Source organism: Prosopis cineraria, unplaced genomic scaffold, assembly GCF_029017545.1.
Source record: "Prosopis cineraria cultivar Desert tree isolate PC_DT_omini unplaced genomic scaffold, ASM2901754v1 PC1318, whole genome shotgun sequence".
Classification (NCBI taxonomy): Eukaryota; Viridiplantae; Streptophyta; class Magnoliopsida; order Fabales; family Fabaceae; genus Prosopis; species Prosopis cineraria.
In genome coordinates, this window is record NW_026556643.1 from 11,244 (window position 1) to 33,446 (window position 22,203).

At 31.2% G+C, this 22,203-nt stretch overlaps 1 protein-coding gene and 1 pseudogene across 1 annotated transcript; one reads left to right on the forward strand and one right to left on the reverse strand.

The window, feature by feature from the left end:
• Positions 1 to 14,329: 14,329 nt before the first annotated feature.
• LOC129299835 (uncharacterized) lies at positions 14,330 to 16,722 on the reverse strand (annotated as a pseudogene).
• Positions 16,723 to 18,774: 2,052 nt separating this feature from the next.
• LOC129299834 (alpha-mannosidase At3g26720-like) lies at positions 18,775 to 22,152 on the forward strand (the record flags this gene model as incomplete). The annotated part of the gene is made up of 13 exons (XM_054938314.1): positions 18,775 to 19,303; positions 19,410 to 19,493; positions 19,579 to 19,667; positions 19,849 to 20,023; positions 20,246 to 20,365; positions 20,468 to 20,551; positions 20,670 to 20,741; positions 21,011 to 21,124; positions 21,256 to 21,356; positions 21,434 to 21,527; positions 21,654 to 21,821; positions 21,891 to 21,980; positions 22,088 to 22,152. Coding segments are annotated over exons 1-13 (1,454 nt in total), but the record flags the coding sequence as incomplete, so codon positions are not given.
• Positions 22,153 to 22,203: the final 51 nt, after the last annotated feature.

Here is a 22,203-nt window from a genome sequence, read left to right on the forward strand (position 1 = left end):
TTTATTAAGTGATTTTTTGTTCTTATGATGAAGATGTTTACCTACTATAAATTCTATTTCTTTTGCTTCTATAAAATGGAAACTTGCCTCAAATGTTTAGAAGCTTCAAAATAATCCCTAAAGGAAACCCAATGCTTGCCCGAGCATAGCCCCTCACATTTCCTTCATTTTCTCTTCCTTTTTCTTTGTTTTTAAAACTCTGATACACTCTTATTTTTGTAGATTCTTGACTATGCACTGTGACGTGTGGTATAGATAGGGAATTCTTGCCTTTTAGTGGCTTATGCGCCACGGCTTTCCATGCACACTTTGTAACACATGGCATAGAGCCATTTCTTTTTATTTTTCTCACTTTTTGACATCGAAGTAGCCCGAATTTGCTCCAAACTCAATCCTAGGGCTGAAATCACAACCCATGACATCCATGAGCTCTCTGTAACCATACACCACATTAATTTACTTAATTAACCTCATTTACTTAGTTAATTAGGGATTAAATTCTCCAAGATGTTACATTGCTCACTTCTTGTTATTTTAATGAAAACTTGTTATGTATATGTTTAAATGTGTCATATAGATAGAGATTGTATTCTTAATAAATAGATCTTGTCATGTTATATACAAACTTTTTGTTATAAATAAGCTTGAAAAACTTATACAAGTGATTAACTTAACCACACAAACCATGTAAAATAAATAAACATTGTTTTGTTAATAAATAAACCTTATCATGTTATATATGGACTTTGTCTTCTAAATAAACTTGGGAAAATTGTACTTTTCATGGCAAATAAATAAAACTTATACCACAATAAGTGTTCTTCAAACATACACCACAATATCTGCCACACATTCATTTATAGAAAACTAATTCCATGTACAATAAAACCAACTTCAGATAGCACATACATGATTCTAAAGTAATACTAATTACATTTTAATGCTTCATTCAATCATTTTGGTTTTCCTTTGATTCCTACTATGAGTGCAAGGACACTTGGTGCTTTGGCATTATTAGGATGCTTCACTAGCCAGTACAAAATGTTACACTTGATGCACTTGCACAAATTAGCAATGCAAAAGTTCATAAATCTACAACTTAAAGTTTGAATATTCATTAGTACAGGGTCATCAATTCACAAGTCAAAGTCCAAAATTTCTAACCCCATTTATTCAAAAATAAAGTTTAATGACAAAGTAAAAGGTTTGATTTGTATAATTACATATCATAATTGCAAAACTTTAGGTTCACATATTAAAAAGTAATTATCGATTAATAGTGAAATTCCTATTTAGGCTTGAAAAGTCCATGTTGGACAAGTTCACCATTGTCCAACTTAAAGTTATAATATTCACAAGTATAGATTCATTGATTCACAAGTCAAAGTTCAAAATTTCTATAGTCATTTATTCATAAATAAAGTTTTGATTTGGATAATTACATATTTACAATTGCATAACTTTAAGTTTACATATTAACAACTAATTATCCATTGGCAGTGAAATTTATATTCAGAGTTGACAAGTTCATGTTGGACAAGTTGGCAAATGTACAACTTAAAGTTCTAGTATTCATAAGTACATGTTCATTGATTAATAAGTTAAAGTTTGAAATTTCTATCTTCATTTATTCATAAATAAGGTTTAGTGATAGCAAGTTTTGATTTGGACAATTATATATTCACAATTGCATAACTTTAGATCTACATATTAACAAGTGATTGTCCATTGGTTGTAAAATTCCTGTTCAGAGTTGACAAGTCCAATATTGCACAAGTTCACTAATGTACAACTTAAAATTTTAATATTTACAAATACATGTTCATTGATTCCTAAGTCAAAGTCTAGAACTTCTAACTTCATTTATTCAGAAATAAGGTTCAATAACAATAAGTAAAAGTTCTAATTTGGACAATTACATGTTCACAATTGCAAAACTTTAGGTTCACATATTAACAAATGATTGCCTATTGATAATGAAATTCCTGTTCAAAGTTGAGAAGTCTGTGTTGGACAAGTTAAAAAATGTACAACTTAAAGTTCTAATATTCACAAGTATAGGTTCATTAATTCACACTTGATGCCTAATAGTTCTTGAGATGTGTATTTAGATCTCCTGACAAGTACATATTTAGAAATTGAGAAGCCAAGATTCATAATTTATAGGTACAGATATTCACAAGTTAAGGTTCAAATATGTACAAGTTAATATTCATATATTAACAAGCAATTATTCATGCTAGATAAACACATTTTCCAGATAAACACCAACTTTTTGTGATTTTCTATGTACTAGATAGACACATATGCTGATTTTTTTTTGTGTGCTAGATGAAGCATCAACCTTTTTCCATCTTTAGATGCATTCTTAGTTGGTTATAAAAGCAATTAAGATGTTCAATGGTTTTGAATTCTTTGAATGTTCATCTCACCTCTTGGTTTTGCATTTCCAAGTTCTAGATTCTACTTTCCCATTCTCCAAAATCCCATCATTCTTGGTTAAAACACTGAGTTCCAACTTCATAGGTCCTTCTTGAAATGGCCCAACTCGTAGAGACCTATGCTTGCATGTCATCCAAGGGACAAGGTCATGTGATTTTTATTTTTGGCGATTCCAAATTCAAACCCATTATTTACATTATTGGATAGAACTAAAAACATAGAGAAGGGAGAGCAAAGAAGAAGAAGAAGAAGAAGAAGAAGAAGAAGAAGAAAGGGAAGAAAATAAGTCAATGTCGAAAGAAAAGAGAGAAGGAAGAGCCACGGAGAAGAGAGAAGGAAGAAAATGATAGGGTAATTAGGTCTTTTCTCCCTTAAGCATATTTGCAATAAGGGCCCTTAGCCCTGCAGAGTAAATTCAAACTGCATTGGGCCCTTGGGCAATATTTTCCCCCCGAGGGCCTTAGTTGCGATTCGCACTATTTGCTTGGTTTACAACTTAACTTTTACCTACAAGGGTACTAATGTCTTTTAGTTGTCTCAATATGTTTTTGTATTTATCAAATATAATGCATGAGACTTTAATTTTTCTATAAATAAACATCATATATAATACACAAAATACTACCAAGATAAAAAAATAATATCTAAATATAACTTGAATATCATGTGTTAAATGAAAGTTGTTATAGCAAACATGTGTACAATTGATTAAATTGTGTTTGAAGGCCTATCCAGTAGTACCTATCCACCAATTCACAAAAGAAATATACTATTGTGTTTTAAATTTCAATTCTTGTAATTTTCTTAAGAAACTATATGGCTTGTATGGTTCTATTTATAGATTTTTAAAAAAATATTTTGAAAGAGTGAAAAACTTTTTGCATAATATTGATTCTTTACACCCAACTCTCCAACACAAAAAACTAATATTAATTCTCATTCTTGCTTTATTGGAAGACAAGCAACATTACTTCGGAAGATGCTAGCCTTTTAACAATAAGATTACCACTTATGCTAAAAAGGGGAGGCAAAAGATAAGCAAACCTTTTACAATCCGTAGCCTTGTAAACCTTGAAAAAAATGTCTACCCCAAAAATCAAAGAATCAATAGTGTCTATCTAGTAAATAATAAGTGGAAGAAGATCTGAGGAACACAATCTTAACAAGGGGTGCCCAACATGAGTATGTAATAAAAAGCATGATAAAACTCTTCCAATACTTGCACATTAATCATTCTCACATGAAAATGGAGCTCTGACACCAGTAATTGAGTTTTGATACCATCGAAGAAACTCGAATACCAACAATAGTAAAGTCCAATACATATACCTATTCTATGCTTTATATGTGTTCCTCGCAGTTTACTGCCTAATATGTTTCTACTTAGAATCAAAGTTAAAAAAAAAAAACTTTTTACTCTGTGTTTTTTTATTGTAATGTACCAATCCTACCATGTCTTATCCCATACATGAACACCTTTAATATTGGCTGCCCTTGTGCTAAGCTTGATAAAATGAAATGTTTATCATGTTCAATCTTCAAACCTTAATTATTTGGTACATTAGATGTATAATAGTACTATGATATCTATACATTTAGTTTATTCATTAAATGCACTAACATATTATGAAATATTTTTAAATAGCTCTAAAATTAGTAGAAAAATTTAATGGAAATAAGAAATGCCCAAAAAATAAACAAATCAATGTATCACACCAAAATAACATTATTAGCAAAGTTGCCACATAAATAGCCAAATCTTATGTCTCTTTCCAATCTGTAAATAAAATTATATTTATAAAAATTTTAAACATACAAACCAATGAACACGCACATTTGTCAACATTTAATAAAATATTGATACATACCAGGAAGGTATTTATTAAGTCTCTTAAGTCTCAAAAGTTTTAGGAGTCCCAGAAGAGATAAGATAATGTAATGCTTGACATTCAACCATTTTCCCCATCACATCAATAATCAACAATGAAAATGGTTAATATCAAGCATTACATTGTCTTATCTCTTCTAAAACTCCTAAGAGAGGCTTAAGAGGTTCAATGAATAACTTCGTGATATGGATCAATATTTTATTAAAGGTTCACAAATATGTGTGTTTATTGGTTTATATGTTTAAACATTTTATGACTGTAATTTTATTTACAGGTTTGAAAGACACACAAGATATGGCTATTAATGTAGCAGCTTTGCTAATAATGTTCTTTTAGTGTGATATATTGATTTGTTTATATTTTTTTTGGACATTTCTTATTTTCATTCAAGTCATTAAAATTTTTTGTCAATTTTAGATGATTTTTAAAATATTTCATAACATGTTAGTTCCTTTAATGAATAAACTAAATGTATGGATATTGGAGTACAACTATACATCCAATGCATCAAATAATTAGGATTTGGCTTGTCTCCACTACCCTTCCTCTCTCCTAACCTAAAATAAAATTTGGACTGTCCAAATTTAAAGTTTTTATTTTTATATTTTTATATTTTATATTTATTAAAATTAAAATTTTTAATGAATCTATTTTATCACCAATCAAAATAATCTAGATTTAATTTGGAGGATCCAAAAATTATAAGTATAATATATATATATATATATATATATAATAAATAAAAACATTAAATATGGACCATCTATTTTAGGTTAGTGGAGAGGAATGGTAGTGGGGACAAGCCAAATTCAAATAATTATGGTTTTAACGTTACATTTTCTCTAGCTTTATAGCCAAGCTTAAGGGGCAACCGACATTAGAGGTGTTCATGTATAGGCCAAGATAGGGTGGGATTGGTACATCACAACAATAAAAAGACACAAGATAAGAAAAATATTTTTTTATTTATTTTGATTCTGAGTGGTAACATGTTGGGTGGTAAACCACGAGGAACGCATACAAAGCATAGAACAGTTGTATATACTTAACTTTACTATTGATGCTTTGATTATGGAGATAGACATTTTTTTCAACATTTATAAGTCTGCAGATCATAAAAGGTTTGCTGATCTTTAGTCTCCACCAAAACCTAATAGTTTGGTCTAGTTATTTATCCTCTACCTAATCCAAGCTGTGTAAGATAAATTTAGAATATAAGAGGTATTTAAAGAAGTATTACTTGTTCCATTTATATGGCCCATAACTATTATTTTTTAGATTGTGTGATTAGATGGCCTCAAGCCACGTTACTAAGGTAAAGATCATTTTATGGTCTCTGTGGATTATATGAACTTTGTGGAATTTTTGTTTGGCATGTTAATCATTTGATAAATATCATAGCCCTGACTGAGCTAATGATTCAAAGTGTCATTGTTCAAAATGCTTTGTTGGCATTAAGAGATTCTCTTCTTATAATCCTGAGGATTATAATATATAGAATTCATGATACACAAAATTAATACTCCCTTCAAAGTAAATGCCATCAATGACCACTATGCCTTGAAGGATTATGATCTATTGAGTAAAATGTCAAAGAGTGATTATGCTAGTTTAAAGAAATTTATTCACAAAGTGTTACAATCAAATATTCAAATGTTGTTGTGTATGCATATTGAAGCAAGCATTGATGATTTGTAAATACTCACAAGAATGAGCAAGTTATTTTCCTCTTTCTATGCATCTGCATGTTTTAAATTTGAAAACATATTGGATATTAAATTTTTTTTTTCTCATGGTACACAAATATCTATTTGATTACTCTTACATAGACATATACATGCAAAATATAATATATATGATGCATTTTGATTGATGACAAGGTTCTCTTTGAAACTATTTATATATGTGTTAATGGTTGCAATTGGATTGAAATAAAATCATTCATTAGAGGTATGTTACTCATACAAGATGTAAAGCCATTAAAATCATGAATTTATGAATGTGACTGTATGTGCATAATTCTTGTTACATTGTTGAGTGAGTTCTTTTTAAAGAAATTTTTATGAATTATTTTAGGAGTCCTTGAAGATCAATTCTAGAGAAAATTTTGATGAAAATAATCTTCTTTCAAAAGGACTCTCTAGAAGCAAGTACACATATTTGTTTTCTTCAAAGTCTTTGTAGTTAACTTGTTGACTTCTAATTAGAATGATAACATATGATAATTTTTATGGCCAATGATTGTAAAATTTAGATCTCACTAGATAAATTATTATCAATATATAAGGAATGAAATATTTGAGATCCTCTTAATTATTAAAAATATCAATACTATAGAGTTTATTGATTGTAAGGGCTGGAAAGAAACAAGAGTTTTAGGGTAATTACAAAATATTATGAATTTAGAACTATTCATGTTTTGTTTCCTCGAAAACTTAATATGAAAAAAATTTCTTTGCATAATGTGTAAAGAAGAGGATTAATAATCCTTTATTTTGAAATAAATAGTGTTATTGTTTATGTTATATTAGATAGTACAAAACTAATAGTGTCTTTTAAAGATTTCTCATAACTATGAAGCAAAATTTATTTGTGATACATTATTTACATGAGTTTCAAATAAGTTATTAAGTTTAAGACTATTTGTCATATTGAGATTGTAACCAGAAGTTTATAATAATTAACAAACATGTTTTAATAAACTGAAAGTTTACTGTTACTTTGGTTTGGTATCCTGACATTATTTGGCTTGACTAATTAAATTATCTTGAATCAATATTGATGCAAAAATTATTGAGAATTCACAATAAAATTCATGGAAGAACTAGAAGGTCTTTCCTGAATAGCTAACACATTATATGCTTTAAGAACTTTAATGTGCTGCTTAGGAAAAATTATGATATTATCACTAGCAATGATGAGGGTTGGGTCTTAGATATTTATGGAGTATATTGAGTTAAAATGGGACCATTTAGATACCATATAAACCATATAAATATTTAATAAGATTGATAGATATATCTATAAAATGATTACACGTATGTATCAATTCACAATTAGGAGTTTGTAAAGGAGAAAGAACTAATTTCCAATTTAGTGATCAAGATGAATCACTTGAAAATGCTAGCACATGGTTTCATATCTTAGGCTCTCAATAATTATGAGATGAAGAAAAGCCTACGAAAAGTTATTGCTACCTCCTATATGATTAAACTAAATTTTTGACGACAATATTTTTCATTTAAATATTCAAGTTTGCGATTGCACCACTTAAATGTATCAAGTCGATAAAGTATTGTGAATTTCTCCTACTACAATTTAATTTTTATCAAGAGTCAAAGATTGTGATTTTGTGATGAACCCCACCACTATGTATGAAATAGACTTTCAAAGGAAGTTGGGAATAAATGTTGGTTAAGAATCTTCTTCTTGTTGTTTGTTTTTAAATGAAACACAAGATGTTTCTAAAGGAAACAAATGGATGTAAAAAGCTTATACTATATGGTTTGTAATTCCAAAATGAGGGAAAGATGATGAAAAGTTGAAAATGAAAATAAATGAATGCATTATTAATATCTTGTATAGATCCTCATATATGAATCGAAAGTTCATATAATGTTACATTCATGAAATAAAATAACTGCCAGATATGTAAATATTGATAGAAAGAAAAAAAATTCAAATTCATGCTTCAGCTAATAATGCTCCAACTGTATAAATAAAAATAAATTACACTTGAAGCATAGAAGGCCAATTAGTTCTAAAGAAAGAAAATCTTATAGAAAGAAAAAGGAGTATATAATTAAGATATTAAGGAAGTTGGCACTCTAGAAGAAGCCAAAACATAACTGTAACATCTAAAAAATTTTAACTCTAATTTATTAACTTAATTAGGGTAATTAGTAAGTTAATGAGGTGTATGGCTAGAAGGGCTTAACTTGGCATAATTGATGTGATTTCAGCCCTAAAAATGAGTCCAAATTGATAACGAGCCACCCAGGCAAGGAAAGAGGATGAAAAAGTGAAAAGTTGTATTCTGTGCCATACGCCACGGCGCATGGTTGGTCCACCACAGTGCATGGACACAATTTAAACGTAACGAGCTCCTCTGCTGTGGCGGAAGGTATTGTGCATCACGACGCACAATCGAAAATTTGATAAATCAGCTCGTGAGCTGCATGAAAACAGAAGAGAGAAAGAGGAGGAGAACGAAGAGCTTAGTTTTGGCACTGTTAGGGCACAATTTTTAGCCCCATTTTAGATAAGTTGAAGCTCCCAAACACTCAAGGTAAGATTATGGTGTTTTCTTTTTCCCTTCCCTCTCTCATTTATGATTATTTATAATCGGGTTTGAGTTGGCAAATGGATTTTTAGTCCATAGAAGTATGGGTCTAATTTCATTGATTAAAATGAGACTAATGGGAGTGATTTAATATATTGGAACACTACATTGATTATTTTAGAAGTGGTTGGTCCATAAGAGCATTTAATATCCAAAATTGGTATTATAAAGTAGTTGGGAGAGGTTAATGTGCATTAATGATGGTTTAAGGTGTTATTAATAATAATATGCATAAATGAAATCAAATGAGCTCATTGGGTATGAATGGGTAATGGTTATGAGTTGGTAAAATAGTGTATGAGAAGTTTTATATTGATAGAGCTTAAAGAGCTAAATGATGATGATATCTTTATGATTTGGTTGTAGATAAGTTTGTCTTAGAACCTTTCAATCTTGTTGAAACTTTAAAAAGTTGATAGAGTGAGGGGTAAACTTTTGACCTCTCAAAGGTTTGAGGTAATCGGGAGAAACTTAATTTTTATAGTTGAATGTTAATTATTTGTGAAATGTAATTTATGAGTTTAATTTGATGATGCATATTGACAAGTGCTTGATTGTGAAATGGTTTTGGAGAAGAGAAAACTTTAATTCTACCACCTTTCATGTTTTGTAAAATTACTAATGATTTATTATTATGGGTGGAAAATTATGATGAATTAAGTGTTAAATTGTAAGGTATTTGTGTTATGTGAGTGTAAGTGTTGAGAAAAGAATGTTAAATGCATATTATGTGTGAAATGTGCATAGCATGATCATTGGCGGAAGTTCGCCTAGGGAGAGGAGTAGATTGGTTGAAATTCACGTGGTATTGACAGTAATCATTAGAATCAAAAACTAGCCTTGGCACTGACCCTTGTCCTATGGTTGATTCAAGACTGTCCTACTTGTTCTATGAGGGAATCAAACCTAATTAGTCTCCACCGATTCATGAAGAGACTAGATTAGGGGTACAACACCCATGATTGTTAGTATTGGGAGAAATCGGATTACATAAGTGAGTGAGTTAACCCTGGCCCGGTAGCTTCTCACAAGTGAAAGGCTGGGCTAGTCTGTGAAGGACATAGCCATATGATAGCTACCGGTTTCGTGTCGGAGGTAATAGAAAGATATAAGGTTGGCATATGATCATGTATATAAGTTCGGCCACATAGTTATTAGTATTATGGTCCAGCGTGTGTTAAGGGTGTATTGTTGTTATTTTTGCGATCCTGAGTTATGTTTTTAAAAACATCATGATATAATATTTTGTGACAAGTCTGGTCACATGATTGTTAGTTTTGTGAACTGTGGCCTAATATTATGTGATATATGTGTTATGTGCCTATTTGTATCTATTTACAATTAATATACAATTGTAAGAGTTAAGTGAAACTTGGTTACTGAGTAGTTGTACTCACTCCTTAATTCTCAATATTTTTAGGGACTAGCTCATTAGATCTGAGTAGGGACAAACACACAGAGACTTATGATTTGTGGAGTAAATCCTCTTTATGTCTCTCTTTAGTTATTTACATGTGTAATTGTTAATGTATTTGCCAACTAAGAGCAATTGTCATGATTGGTGTACTACTTGCATGATTTTGTGTTTAACTAGTGTATTTTGTGCCCTAGGTTAGTGAATTTTTGTTGTGAACCCGTGGATAGGGCCAAAATACTTGTGCAAGTAAGAACATATATATTTTTGAGAAATATGAATGAAATGATTGATTTTGTGCAACTTTTCCTCCCCTTTATGTTTTGTAAAAATTGAGGTTGAGTGGTGATTTTATAAAATAAGTATATTTGTTTGAGTATGGTATGTTGCATGAGTCTGTAAGAGTCCATTAAGTGTGGTCGGAGGGTTGGTGTAGGCTAGTGGCACGTGTGGTTGAGTTGGGATACCTCATTTAAGAAATTTTGTGAAAATGTATCAAAATAGGTTTTAGTATCCAACTTTTGATAAAAAATGAATTTGAGTGTGAAACTGGTGCCATTAACTAGATCTAAGAGAAAGCTCTTTGTAAACACCAAAACTATCTTAATCGAACATCGGATGGAAATTTGGTACGCGATGAAAGTTTGCTCCTTGTGCTGTCAAATGATAGCACTGATATGTCAAATTTCATGCAATGCGTTGTGGCGCATGGCACAGAGGAGACATGTTGTGGTGCACGAACCGTTAGCCATGGCACATGTGTCTAATTCTGTGTAAAAATCTATTTTGAGTTTTAAAACTCATTTTTGAGTCTCAATTAATTTTTAAGCTTTCGCTTTATTTTCAAAACTCTAATTTGGAGTCCTTAAAACATGTTTGAGATTTGAATGATTGAAAATTGGGATTTCTTGAAATAGATTTTGAGAAATTCATTTATAAATCCTACAATTTGGTAATTTTTGTGAGTTAAGCACTGAATTACCATAATTTAAAATTAAGTGTGATATAACCTCATGGAGGTTACAATAACTGATTTTGAAACTCTAGAAAAGGTTCAAATACTTGAAAGCAATGAAAAGATTTCAATAACTTATGTCATTATAAAAAATAATGGAACTGAAAAAGATTAAGCTTTCAAAAACACTTTCAATAAGAATTAAATATTATAATAAAACAAGGATCTTGATAGATTGATAGATAATTGATCAGCTAAGAAAAAGATGCAAGGCAAGTAGAATTACATTGACTTGTTCATGTGAAGCTTATGAATTTAGAGTTCAATCGCATGAAGTGCAATATTATACATGAGTTTTTATGCAGGAAAAATGAGAAATGTCATATGCAAAGTTTAACTTTTAATATGAGGATTTTCTGTAAGGATCTAATATATATATTGACATATTATGTTGTGGTGGATGAAACTATTGCAAATCTATTATCTATCTAGTAGTATACAAATTTATTATGTGTGAAATAAAATATTATAGCTTATTATATGGCTAATTTTATAGTGATATTTGCATGAAAGCCCAGAAGGGTTTAAGATGGCTAAAGCTATCAAAATTCTCAAGAAATTTTGGTTGCTACTAAATTTTCCTATATATGCTTATATACATATTGATATTGCATAATAAAACTTGTTGATTTAGCATTATTGAATGTGTTGAAAATTTTATATGAAGCATTTGGTTGTTAAAGAAAGATGGAAAGATGCAAGATGATTAGATGTGAATGAAGATCATTTTTCTTTAAGAGAATAATGAAACATAGTCTTGAAGCACCATATGTAGCGCTATCATAAAGCAATTTCTAATATTGCATTGGTTTATAATAAAGTTATACATTTGATATAATATGTTTGAAGAATCAGTATATATGAGTACTTTATTAGGATTGAGTGTGACATACATGTTTAATTTGGTCCATGTGAATTGACTTCTAAGAGGTTATTCATATGTGAAATTAAATCGCATCTTCAATAAGATAATGTGTTAAATAATTTTTCTTGTTGCTTTCACAAAATAAATGGCAAAAGAAAAATATATTTATATTCAAAAGATATGCATAGAGAAAATGTTTCAAAATGCTATATAAAAGCAATAGTTCATGTCTAGTCTAGCCATAAAAGAATATCATCTTACAAAGGCATATGACAACAACAACATTCAAGAAGTTGACAAAAAGGTATTCATAGGTTTCAGTTTGGTGTGGTTTTAAAAAAAAATCAAATCGAACCAAACCAATTAGTTTACTATAATAAAAAACCTATTCAATTTTTTTCTCTAATTGATTTAGTTTGGTTTTTGAACTGTTTGATTTAGGTCTGGATTAAATTTAAACTTTTTTAGTGAGATATTTTTCATAAACACCAATATATATATATATATATATTTTCATTGATATTTTTTACCTATTAATTATTATTTGCAATAAAAAATCTCTTCATCACAAAAAAAATATTTTTTAACAATTAATTAGCATATTTAACTTTCAAAAATTGATGTATTATCTTCAAAACACTTGATTATAAAATTAAAAAATTATAAATAATATTTAGCTAATTGTAACTCATTTTTACTAATGATTTACAAATAACTAAACTTGAAAAAAAGGAAAAAACTTTGACAAATTTATAAAAATATATTTAATAAATATAATAAGACTTGATTCAGTTTAATTCAAATTTTTAAAAACAAAAACCTAATTCAAACCAAATCAATCAATTTTGCCAAAAAAAAACCTTATTTATAATCGATTTTAATCAATTTATGTTGATTTGGTGTAATTAAAGTGTATTGATTTTGAACACTTTTAAATGACATGCAAGCTTGGTTTACAACAACTTAAGATCAAGAAGTGACATCATCGTTGGGAAAAGCAAGAGTTATGCTATACTATTTTTTTCTTAACCAAAATTTTATCCCACTAAATATTTTTGATAAAGATTTTAATGAGATAGCTTCAACGTTTGAGTGATAATCAACAGATCTTGACTAAGTGTCTTCCTACCACAACATTTGATAAGTTCGTTTAAAGCGTTGGAATTCGCAAACTAAGAACTATCAATTAATTTGTCTTGAGGGAAAGTTATACTCCCTCCGGTCTCATTTATAAGTCCAATTTTAGAAGGTGTATTTGGTCCCATTTATAAGTCACGGTGCGTCTTTTTAGGTAATATTTGAGAGGTATTTCCAAATTACCCTTCATGAGAGAGAAGAAGTAACAGGACATTACTTTTTAGATTTGTTATATAGGGGCATGTTTGGAATTTTACTTACTTTTATTCCTTGTATTTTTATTGTATTGGTATTGATAAGGTTGGTAGAAATGACTTATAAATAGGATCGGAGGGAGTATACACTACACTTTTTTTCCTTAACGATATTTTTTTCCAATTTTTAATGAGGCAGTGTCATGAACATATTAAGTACTCCTTTTCCTTTATTAGGATTTTGCCTCATTAAATTTTTCCTAATAAAATTTTAATAATATCTCATATTATCTTTATTATCATTATTTTGTAAAATTTTCAATTGTAAACTTATGCCTCTAAATAAAATATACTCACCTGTATTTCATATATCAATCAATCAAAAGCTTCCTCCATTCTCTCGCTCTCTTTCTACTTTTGCTCTTCTCTCCTCTAATTTCATAACAATAACTTTATTTTTTTAAAAAAATAATCATTTAATTCCTTTATTTTTAACTTAATTATAATTTAATTTTAACTTTTAACTCATTATAGTTCAAATTTTATAATTCTAATTCAATTATACTTTAATTTTTTAATTTTATCTCTTACAAATCAATTTCTATAATTTTAAATACTTAAATATTAATTCTTATATTATAAAAAATAAAATTATCAAAATTAAAAATATTTAAACTTCTAATATTTATAATATTTATAAAGATTAAAAAGATTTAGTAATATAAAATATTAGATATAAATGTTACCATAATTTTAATTTATATAATTTTATTTTTAAATATATATGGAAACTATAATATTTAAATTGTAAAAGTTAAAATTTAAGAATTAAATTATAACCGGATTAAAACTTGTGACATTTTTCCTCACTTAGTTTTTAGTATACGGCCAAACCCATGCGGACGCCGGGCAAGGGTCAAAACTCGACCAGCCCCAGCATCACACACCTTGACTTCTGTTTTATTTTTTTATTTTTTTTTGGGTTGACAAGCTTGTACGAATAGAAACTGTCGCTCCAGGTACAAAATTCAGATTTCCTGAATTTGAGAAACGGAGCTCCTCACTTCAAAATACTATATAAAAAGGCAAACAGGTAATTCAATAGTTAGGATAACATGTACAGCAAATGTATTCCAATCAAAGTTCCGAAATACATGAACCTTAATTAAAAGCGATGTGGAAAATTCAAGTACATTGAATTTACCGCTTAGTTGCTCAACATCATTGCCACGTGAAAATCCTGACGCGTGATATGATACATTGGCATTCTCAACTCCGGAATTTATCAACGCTGCTAAACAGTAGGCACGTCCAGTTCCTGGGGTTTCCTTCTGTACTGGCGATTCATTTTTTGAGAGCTCTTTTTCGTATCATCTATTACTTCTGGCTCATCCTCCTCCATTGCACAAACATCATTATTTTCAGTGTCACCAGCAGCTATGCCAAGTGGCATGCCCCTTATATGCATCAACTCTTTTGCTCCATCAATATTTTGCTTTGACATGGCATCAGTCTCTACCATTGTGGCACCTCCTGATTTCTTCTTTGATATAAATGTGACTGCTGGAAGATCTTCCAATCTATCATCTGCCTGCGATTCAGTAGCAGGCTTTGATCTCTTCAGCTGAGAAAGAAAATCCATATAAGCTTGCTTATTAGAACTGTCGTCCATGTCACCTGAAGAGTCAAAAGTATAATGTGTGTATCTTGACGGGTTACGAATATAATCTGGGACTGCTGATGTGAACTCTTCAGTGTGTGATAACCGATTAAAAGCTGTGACCTCTTGCACTGAAGAAGTCTTCATGCAGATGTCTCTGGCTCCCTCAGATTCATCATTACTTCTATCATCATATTGAGAATCAAATCGAACACGTTTCTGGGGTTTGGACTCTGAAGGATAATCTTTCCTCTTCAAAATTGATTTTGGGTTATTTCTCTCTAGAGATGTGTTTCCATGTGGATCATCACTGCCTGGCGCAGATTTCTCAGAGACCTGCAGTGTATCAATCTTTTTAGCTGCTTCAGCATCTTCCTTCAGCCTAATTTTGGCAGCCAAGTGATTAGCGCGTGGGTCTCTCACAAAGTCACCAAATGAAGCAGGAAGAACATTGCAAGAATCTATTTCTATCCCATCGTCATTTATATCCTTCATAAACAAGCGGTCACCAGAGTTCTCTTTCCCAACAGCCTGCTTGTCATATTGATCTTCCTCTTCCTGCATGAATTTACCACCAAGGTCATTGAGTCAAATTCTAAAAGATAAATTTCGACCTGGAACTTTGAAACAAATAACAACTGAGCAACAGCTATAGTTAATTTAAAAGAGTTTGGGATGAAAAGTGGTCCTAACTTTGAAGACCATGCAGCTATACTATAGGCGCTCACCCAGGCACTAAGGCACTCAAGAAGCTCAGAGCCTCTCACACTATGAGGCACTGGCTTCAGCTAGTTGCTTAACTGGAAGTGCCTCGAGTCCCTCTAGCATCAGTCAAGGCATCCAACTGAGGCGCCTTGGTGAGAATTGAAGGTTAAGAGTCACCTTTGAAGCCTAGTCCAAATGTTTCAAAACAGTCACTGGATGTACTAAAAATATAATATCCGACCTAGCCTTAGATGTTGAAGGATAAGATAACATAGTAATCTTAGTGACTAATACATTCGCCAATTATTATGTTTTATTATTATCTGTCAAAATTTGCCGTACATCAATTTATTTGTCTATATAGCCTTCTTGTAGCATTTTCTGTGTTTTAGAGTATTGTTTCTATTAGAAGTACGCTTTTTTTTTTTTTTTTGCGCCTTGTCTATGTCCCTTTCCCCAAGACCATGAATTGGCGTTCCTCCATAATAATCACAAAGAAAAGATAACTCAGAATTCTTAAAGCTTCATAGTGCGCTCTGGTAACATTCATTTTCATTATAATGATCATGATGATACTAATAAACGCAGGAGTGAATTACCTCGTAATCCAGAGTACAATCACGGCCAATGGCGGACTTTATTTCCCACTCTTCGTCGTCATAATCGTCTGGCTTCGAAGGCCCACGAGACCTCGGTTCGACATCTTCATCCTCGTCGAGATCTTCCAGGTCCTTCTCCAGCTCATCTCGAAAACTGGAAGAGCTTTTCCGGGCTGCTCTTGCTCGATCATTGAATAACGACGGGAAGGGTTCCGGTTCGGGCTCGGGGCTGCCCCTGCTTCGATTCCATTCTCTCTTCAGGATCTCGTCGTCGGAGAGAGACCACAGAGAGCTGAGAGACGTCGCCTCAGTAGACGAAGTCGAATTCGAAGACGAAGCCAGAGAACCAAACACCCTGTCCACTCGCACCCTGAAACTATCTTCCATGACAACGATGGTGAAGGAAATAGGGTTTCAGATAATCGAACTATTTGTGAGGGAAGAAAATTCGTGCTTTTCACTACTTCCGAGCAACAAGGGGATTCGATTACCGTATGTCCTTATATTGTCCTTGCGTTTTTTTTTTTTTTGATAAAATTCTTTGGGTTTGTTTTGAATTTGAATCACCGACTTTGTTTTTTGTAAAGAAAGACCCATATTACAAGCCACAACTAGTTGAAATAGTGGCCCCTTGGTAACGATCAGGCCCGGCTATTGGCTCTCGATTAATTAAACGAAGAGACCTGTGAGAGAGAGCCTCTATTACCCAAAAGTTGCAGGGAGCAAGTATCACTGTTTATGGGCTAAGTCATGAGACTCAGGGGCCACTTTGTTTTTTTTTTTTTTGGAGGGAGGGGGAAACTACGGTCATTCAACAGAAAAAGGAAGAACCAACCCGCACTTATTTTAGTAGTTAGGAATCCAGACAGTTTAGTCTCAAAAAATGCAGTAGTGCAATTGAATATGCGAAATATGTCTCACTAATAAGTGGAGAGCTGAATTAGTTTGAAATGGATTGAACGGACAATTAACTCAACATACCCAAATACTTTAAGATATCAAGTGTAAAAGCAAAAACAAAAAAAACACAAGAAAGAAGATAAAAAAGTTACAAATTTTCCTTATTATTGATATTAAAACATATTTGGATAATTCTTAAAAGTACATTCAAATTATATATAAGATGTATTTTTGCCAAATCCAACAAACAATTAGACCCTCTAAATGAACTTTTGTCATATGTAAACTAAAACCAGACACATACTTAGCCAATTATTTTCGTTTTGGTTTAATATGTATCAAAATTCAAAACCATCTTTTAGAGTCTAGGAGAATTTGGAAAAATGACAATAAAATTACACCACAATATATAAATGTAATCAAATTTTTTAAAATGTCATAATTTTTTTAAAATTTTTATATACTTTTCTAGCATTAATGATTTTAGGTTAAAGATTAAATTACCCTTTGTTTAAAATAAAAATAACAGGTTTGACTCTATTTTTTCAATTACAACTTTTATTTAAATAATTATAACTTTTATTTTGTGAATTGTAAAAATTAAATAAAAAATTATAACTTTTTAAATAAAATTTTTTATGATTGATAAATAAGTTATGAAAATAATCAAGTCTCGATCAAAATTTTTATTTAAATAATCACAACTTTAATTTATAAATTATAAAAATTGAATAAAAAATTACAACTTTTCACATAAAATTTCTTTTATTGTTGAAATTCAAGTTTTGAAAATAATCAAAAATAATTTTTATTTAAGTAATCACAATTTTTATTTTGTTAATTACAAAAATTGAACAAAAAATCTTAACTTCTCAAATGAAATTTCTTTTACCATTAAAATTTTAATTATAAAAATAACTAATTACAACTTTTATTTTATAAATTACAAAACTGAATAAATATCACAACTTTCCATGTAAATATGCTATTTTTTTATTTTAAATAAAAGATAATTTAATCATTTAATCTAAAATTATTAATGTTAGAGAAGCACATAAAAATTTTAGCATAATTATGATATTTTAAGAGATTTAATTATCATTTATATATTTTTGGTGGGGTTTTATTATATTTTCTCATAAAATAGATGCTAAATCATATTGATATATGTGCGAAAATATATAATATTTAATTTTATGATCTGAAAATTATTTTAATATATATATGTAATGTTGAGCCAGGTAATATTTTTTATTACTTTGTTTGATATACCAATTTCTGTTATCAGAAACAATTTTGGTGTTACAAAACAGTTACGATTAAACTATGCATTTTATCTCATTGTTCAAAATCATCCAGCTTGTTTTCTTTTAGTTAAAAGGCCAATAAACTAGGATTCAGTAACTTAGTCAATGTTCAAAATTATTTAGCATGTTGTAACTTTCTTTCCTCGTTTAGACACACAGATTTTTTTTTTAATAAAGAAAAAAATCAGAAATGACCAGAAGAGCTAAATTATCAGCTCAGAACTGCTCAGCTTAAATTAGTATCCAGCGAGTTATTAAAAAAAAACAGAGAGAGAATTAGTATCCAATATCCAGCAAGTTATTTTCTTGGGTATGCTTAAATATACTGCTTCCGCAGCTTTGAGTAGGATCGTCAGTTTATCACCATTAATTACTCTCAAAGTATTGGGAACATTATTAATGGTCAATGATATCAACTTCATCAGAGCTGCAAGATCGAACAATTCTTACGGATTTATTTGTCTCCTTTCCTTTGACCACCCAAAGTTTCGGAATCTTGACTGTTGACAGCGTGAAAGATCGCTGATCTTATAAGTAATGAAACTTGAATGTTTCGCTGGCAACTTGGCTCAGAAATGTGGTAATTTCTAACTCAGTGCCTTGACGGGGACATTCTGAGCTCCGTAGGTAGCAGCCATGGCGATCGCAGCGGTGTTATTTGCGGTATTAGTGGTGGGATTTGTGGGTGGGAAGTCAGAGTATATAGAGTACAATACCACAAAAAGTATCGTCCCTGACAAAATTAATGTCCATTTGGTGCCTCACTCTCACGATGATGTGGGCTGGCTCAAGACTGTTGATCAATACTATGTTGGAGGCAATAATTCCATTCGGGTTTGTACTCTTTTACTTCGATGAGGGAAAAAGGATAAATAAATTACTTAGCTGATTACCGAAGGATTTCTCGCATGTTTGAATGTGGTTTTGGTTTGCTGGACAGGGTGCATGTGTACAGAACGTATTGGATTCCGTGATATCTGCGTTACTGGACGATAAGAATCGCAAGTTCATCTATGTTGAGATGGTAAAACACTTTTGGGACTGGCATAATTGTTTAATTCAAAATGTTGGAAGTTTTGAAAGGTAAATTTTAACTTTTCCCATTTCAGGCATTTTTCCAGAGGTGGTGGAGACAGCAAAGCAAAGCGATGAAAACTAAGGTGAAAGAGCTGGTCAACTCGGGTCAGCTGGAATTCATGTAATCATCTAATGCTTTATTTCTTCTGTCAGTAGCTACTGATTATCTTGGACATCAAAGATTAGTTCTATTGTTTCTTTCTACTTCTAGAATGGAACCTTTCTTACATTATACATTAATCGATGACTGATAGTAGTCTTGCTTTCTACCTTTCTTTCTTTTCTTTGGTTTGTTTTTGAAGAAATGGGGGCATGTGTATGCATGATGAGGCCACCCCGCATTATATTGATCTAATTGATCAGACAACTCTGGGGCATCAATTCATCAAAGATGAATTTGGCAAGATTCCAAGAGTTGGCTGGCAGATTGATCCTTTTGGCCATTCTGCAGTTCAGGCTTATATGCTTGGTGCCGAGGTATGTCTTTATTAACCTGTAGAAATATGTGTACAATTTTTTTAAGATAAGTTATATCTGTACCGGTTATTATCGAATGATATCTGTACAATTCCTATAACTATTAATTTAGGTGACTGTATTTAGGTTTGGAATTTTAATATTTTTCTAAAATGACTTCCATTTTGCTATGTCTTTATTTGTATACAATCTCTAAATAATATGTGACTGTTTCTGCTGCAGCTAGGATTTGATTCACTCTTTTTCGCAAGAATTGATTACCAAGATAGAGCCAAGCGATTGAAGGAGAAGACTCTCGAGGTTGTGTGGAGGGGTTCCAGGTCCCTTGGATCCTCTTCACAAGTGAGTTATCTAACTTAAAAATGAATTTTGTTTCATTTTCCTGTAAAAACTTGTTTGCAAATCAATTCACATGAGTTACTTTCGTGGCTAACTTCATTGCAGATATTTACTGGGATATTTCCTAGGCATTATGATCCTCCTGATGGTTTTACATTTGAGATAAATGATGTTTCCCCTCCTATTCAGGTAGGATTTTATTTTATAGTAAGAGGAAACGTTTAATGCCTTGATCATTTTTTTTTTGGCCATTCATTTAATACCCTGTTCTTACATTTGCTAAGATTCTCCATTCTGTGAATTGAAGGATGACATTCTCCTGTTTGACTATAATGTTCAAGAACGAGTCAATGACTTTGTATCTGCAGCTTTAGCTCAGGTAAGATCTGGCTGACTCTTGAGCTGCCATTTTGTTGGATCAAATGTGTTTCTCATTTCAACTTAAATGCATATAAGAGGTATAAGAAGCAAGTTAAAGTTTAATAGTGTAACCTGTGGATGCGGACTGATGATGCAACAGAAACACCATCTCTCCATGAGACTGTAAATTAATTATTAAGTCCTTAGTTATGTTTTATCTTGTTAGTGATAGGATTTTTGAAAATCATTGGAATTGTGGTTTAAAAGTAGTTGTCTGCCTGTTTCCAGGCTAATGTCACTAGGACAAATCACATCATGTGGACGATGGGAACTGACTTCCGTTATCAATATGCGAATTCATGGTTCAGACAGATGGACAAGTTTATCCATTATGTCAATCTGGTAATCTATCTTTACTGCTATTGCATAAAAATATTCTCTCAAGGACATTTTTCCCATCTCTGGTGATATTCATAGGTTCGGCTTCTTCTTTTGACTTATGACTATGGTACTTTTTTGGGGCATACTCTCAGGATGGGCGTGTCAATGCATTATATTCAACGCCATCTATATATACTGACGCAAAATATGCAGCAAATGAGGAATGGCCACTCAAATTGGATGATTTCTTCCCGTGAGTTTCTCTTGGATATTTTATTGTTAGATTTAGACTTCACAGAGCTCAATTTTGAATATGATACAAATTTCCAGGTATGCTGATCATCCAAATGCATATTGGACTGGCTATTTTACAAGTAGGCCAGCTTTAAAGGGTTATGTTAGGGTGATGAGTGGTTACTATCAGGTAAAGTCTAAGGCTTCTTTTACTTTCTAGGGTAATTTGTTATGCCCTCATGAGCTCTCATAAATCAAAATCATTTTTATTATTCGTCTTTGGGGAAAATCTATTACTTCTTATGTTGGCTTCTAGGCAGCAAGACAGCTCGAATTCCTTAAAGGAAGGAGCAAATCAGGGCCAAATACTGATGCATTAGCAGATGCTTTGGCGATTGCTCAGCATCATGATGCAGTTAGTGGTACAGAAAGACAGCATGTTGCTTCTGATTATGCAAAGCGAATCTCAATGGGTTATGCAGAGGTGCTTAATTATTTTTTCGTTTAAATTTTGACATCATAAACTTCTATTTTAAATTCTTTTAATTTCCAGACAGAGAAGTTGGTTGCATCTGCTCTTAGTTTTTTTGTAAACCAAAGACTAAGTTTGCATGGAGGGAATCAAGTGACAGACTTCCATCAGGCAAGACATTATACTTGTTGCAGAATTTCCTTCGTTTAAATGTGATATCCGTTATTGCACCTTTTTGTGATCATCTACTGAATTCTTTATGGTGGATCTGTTGGCAGTGTCCTCTTCTTAATATAAGTTACTGCCCTCCCTCAGAACTTACTTGTCTGACGGGAAAGGCTTGGTAAGTTTATGATTGTAGCTAGTTTAGTAACTGCCAACCATTAAAAAAAAA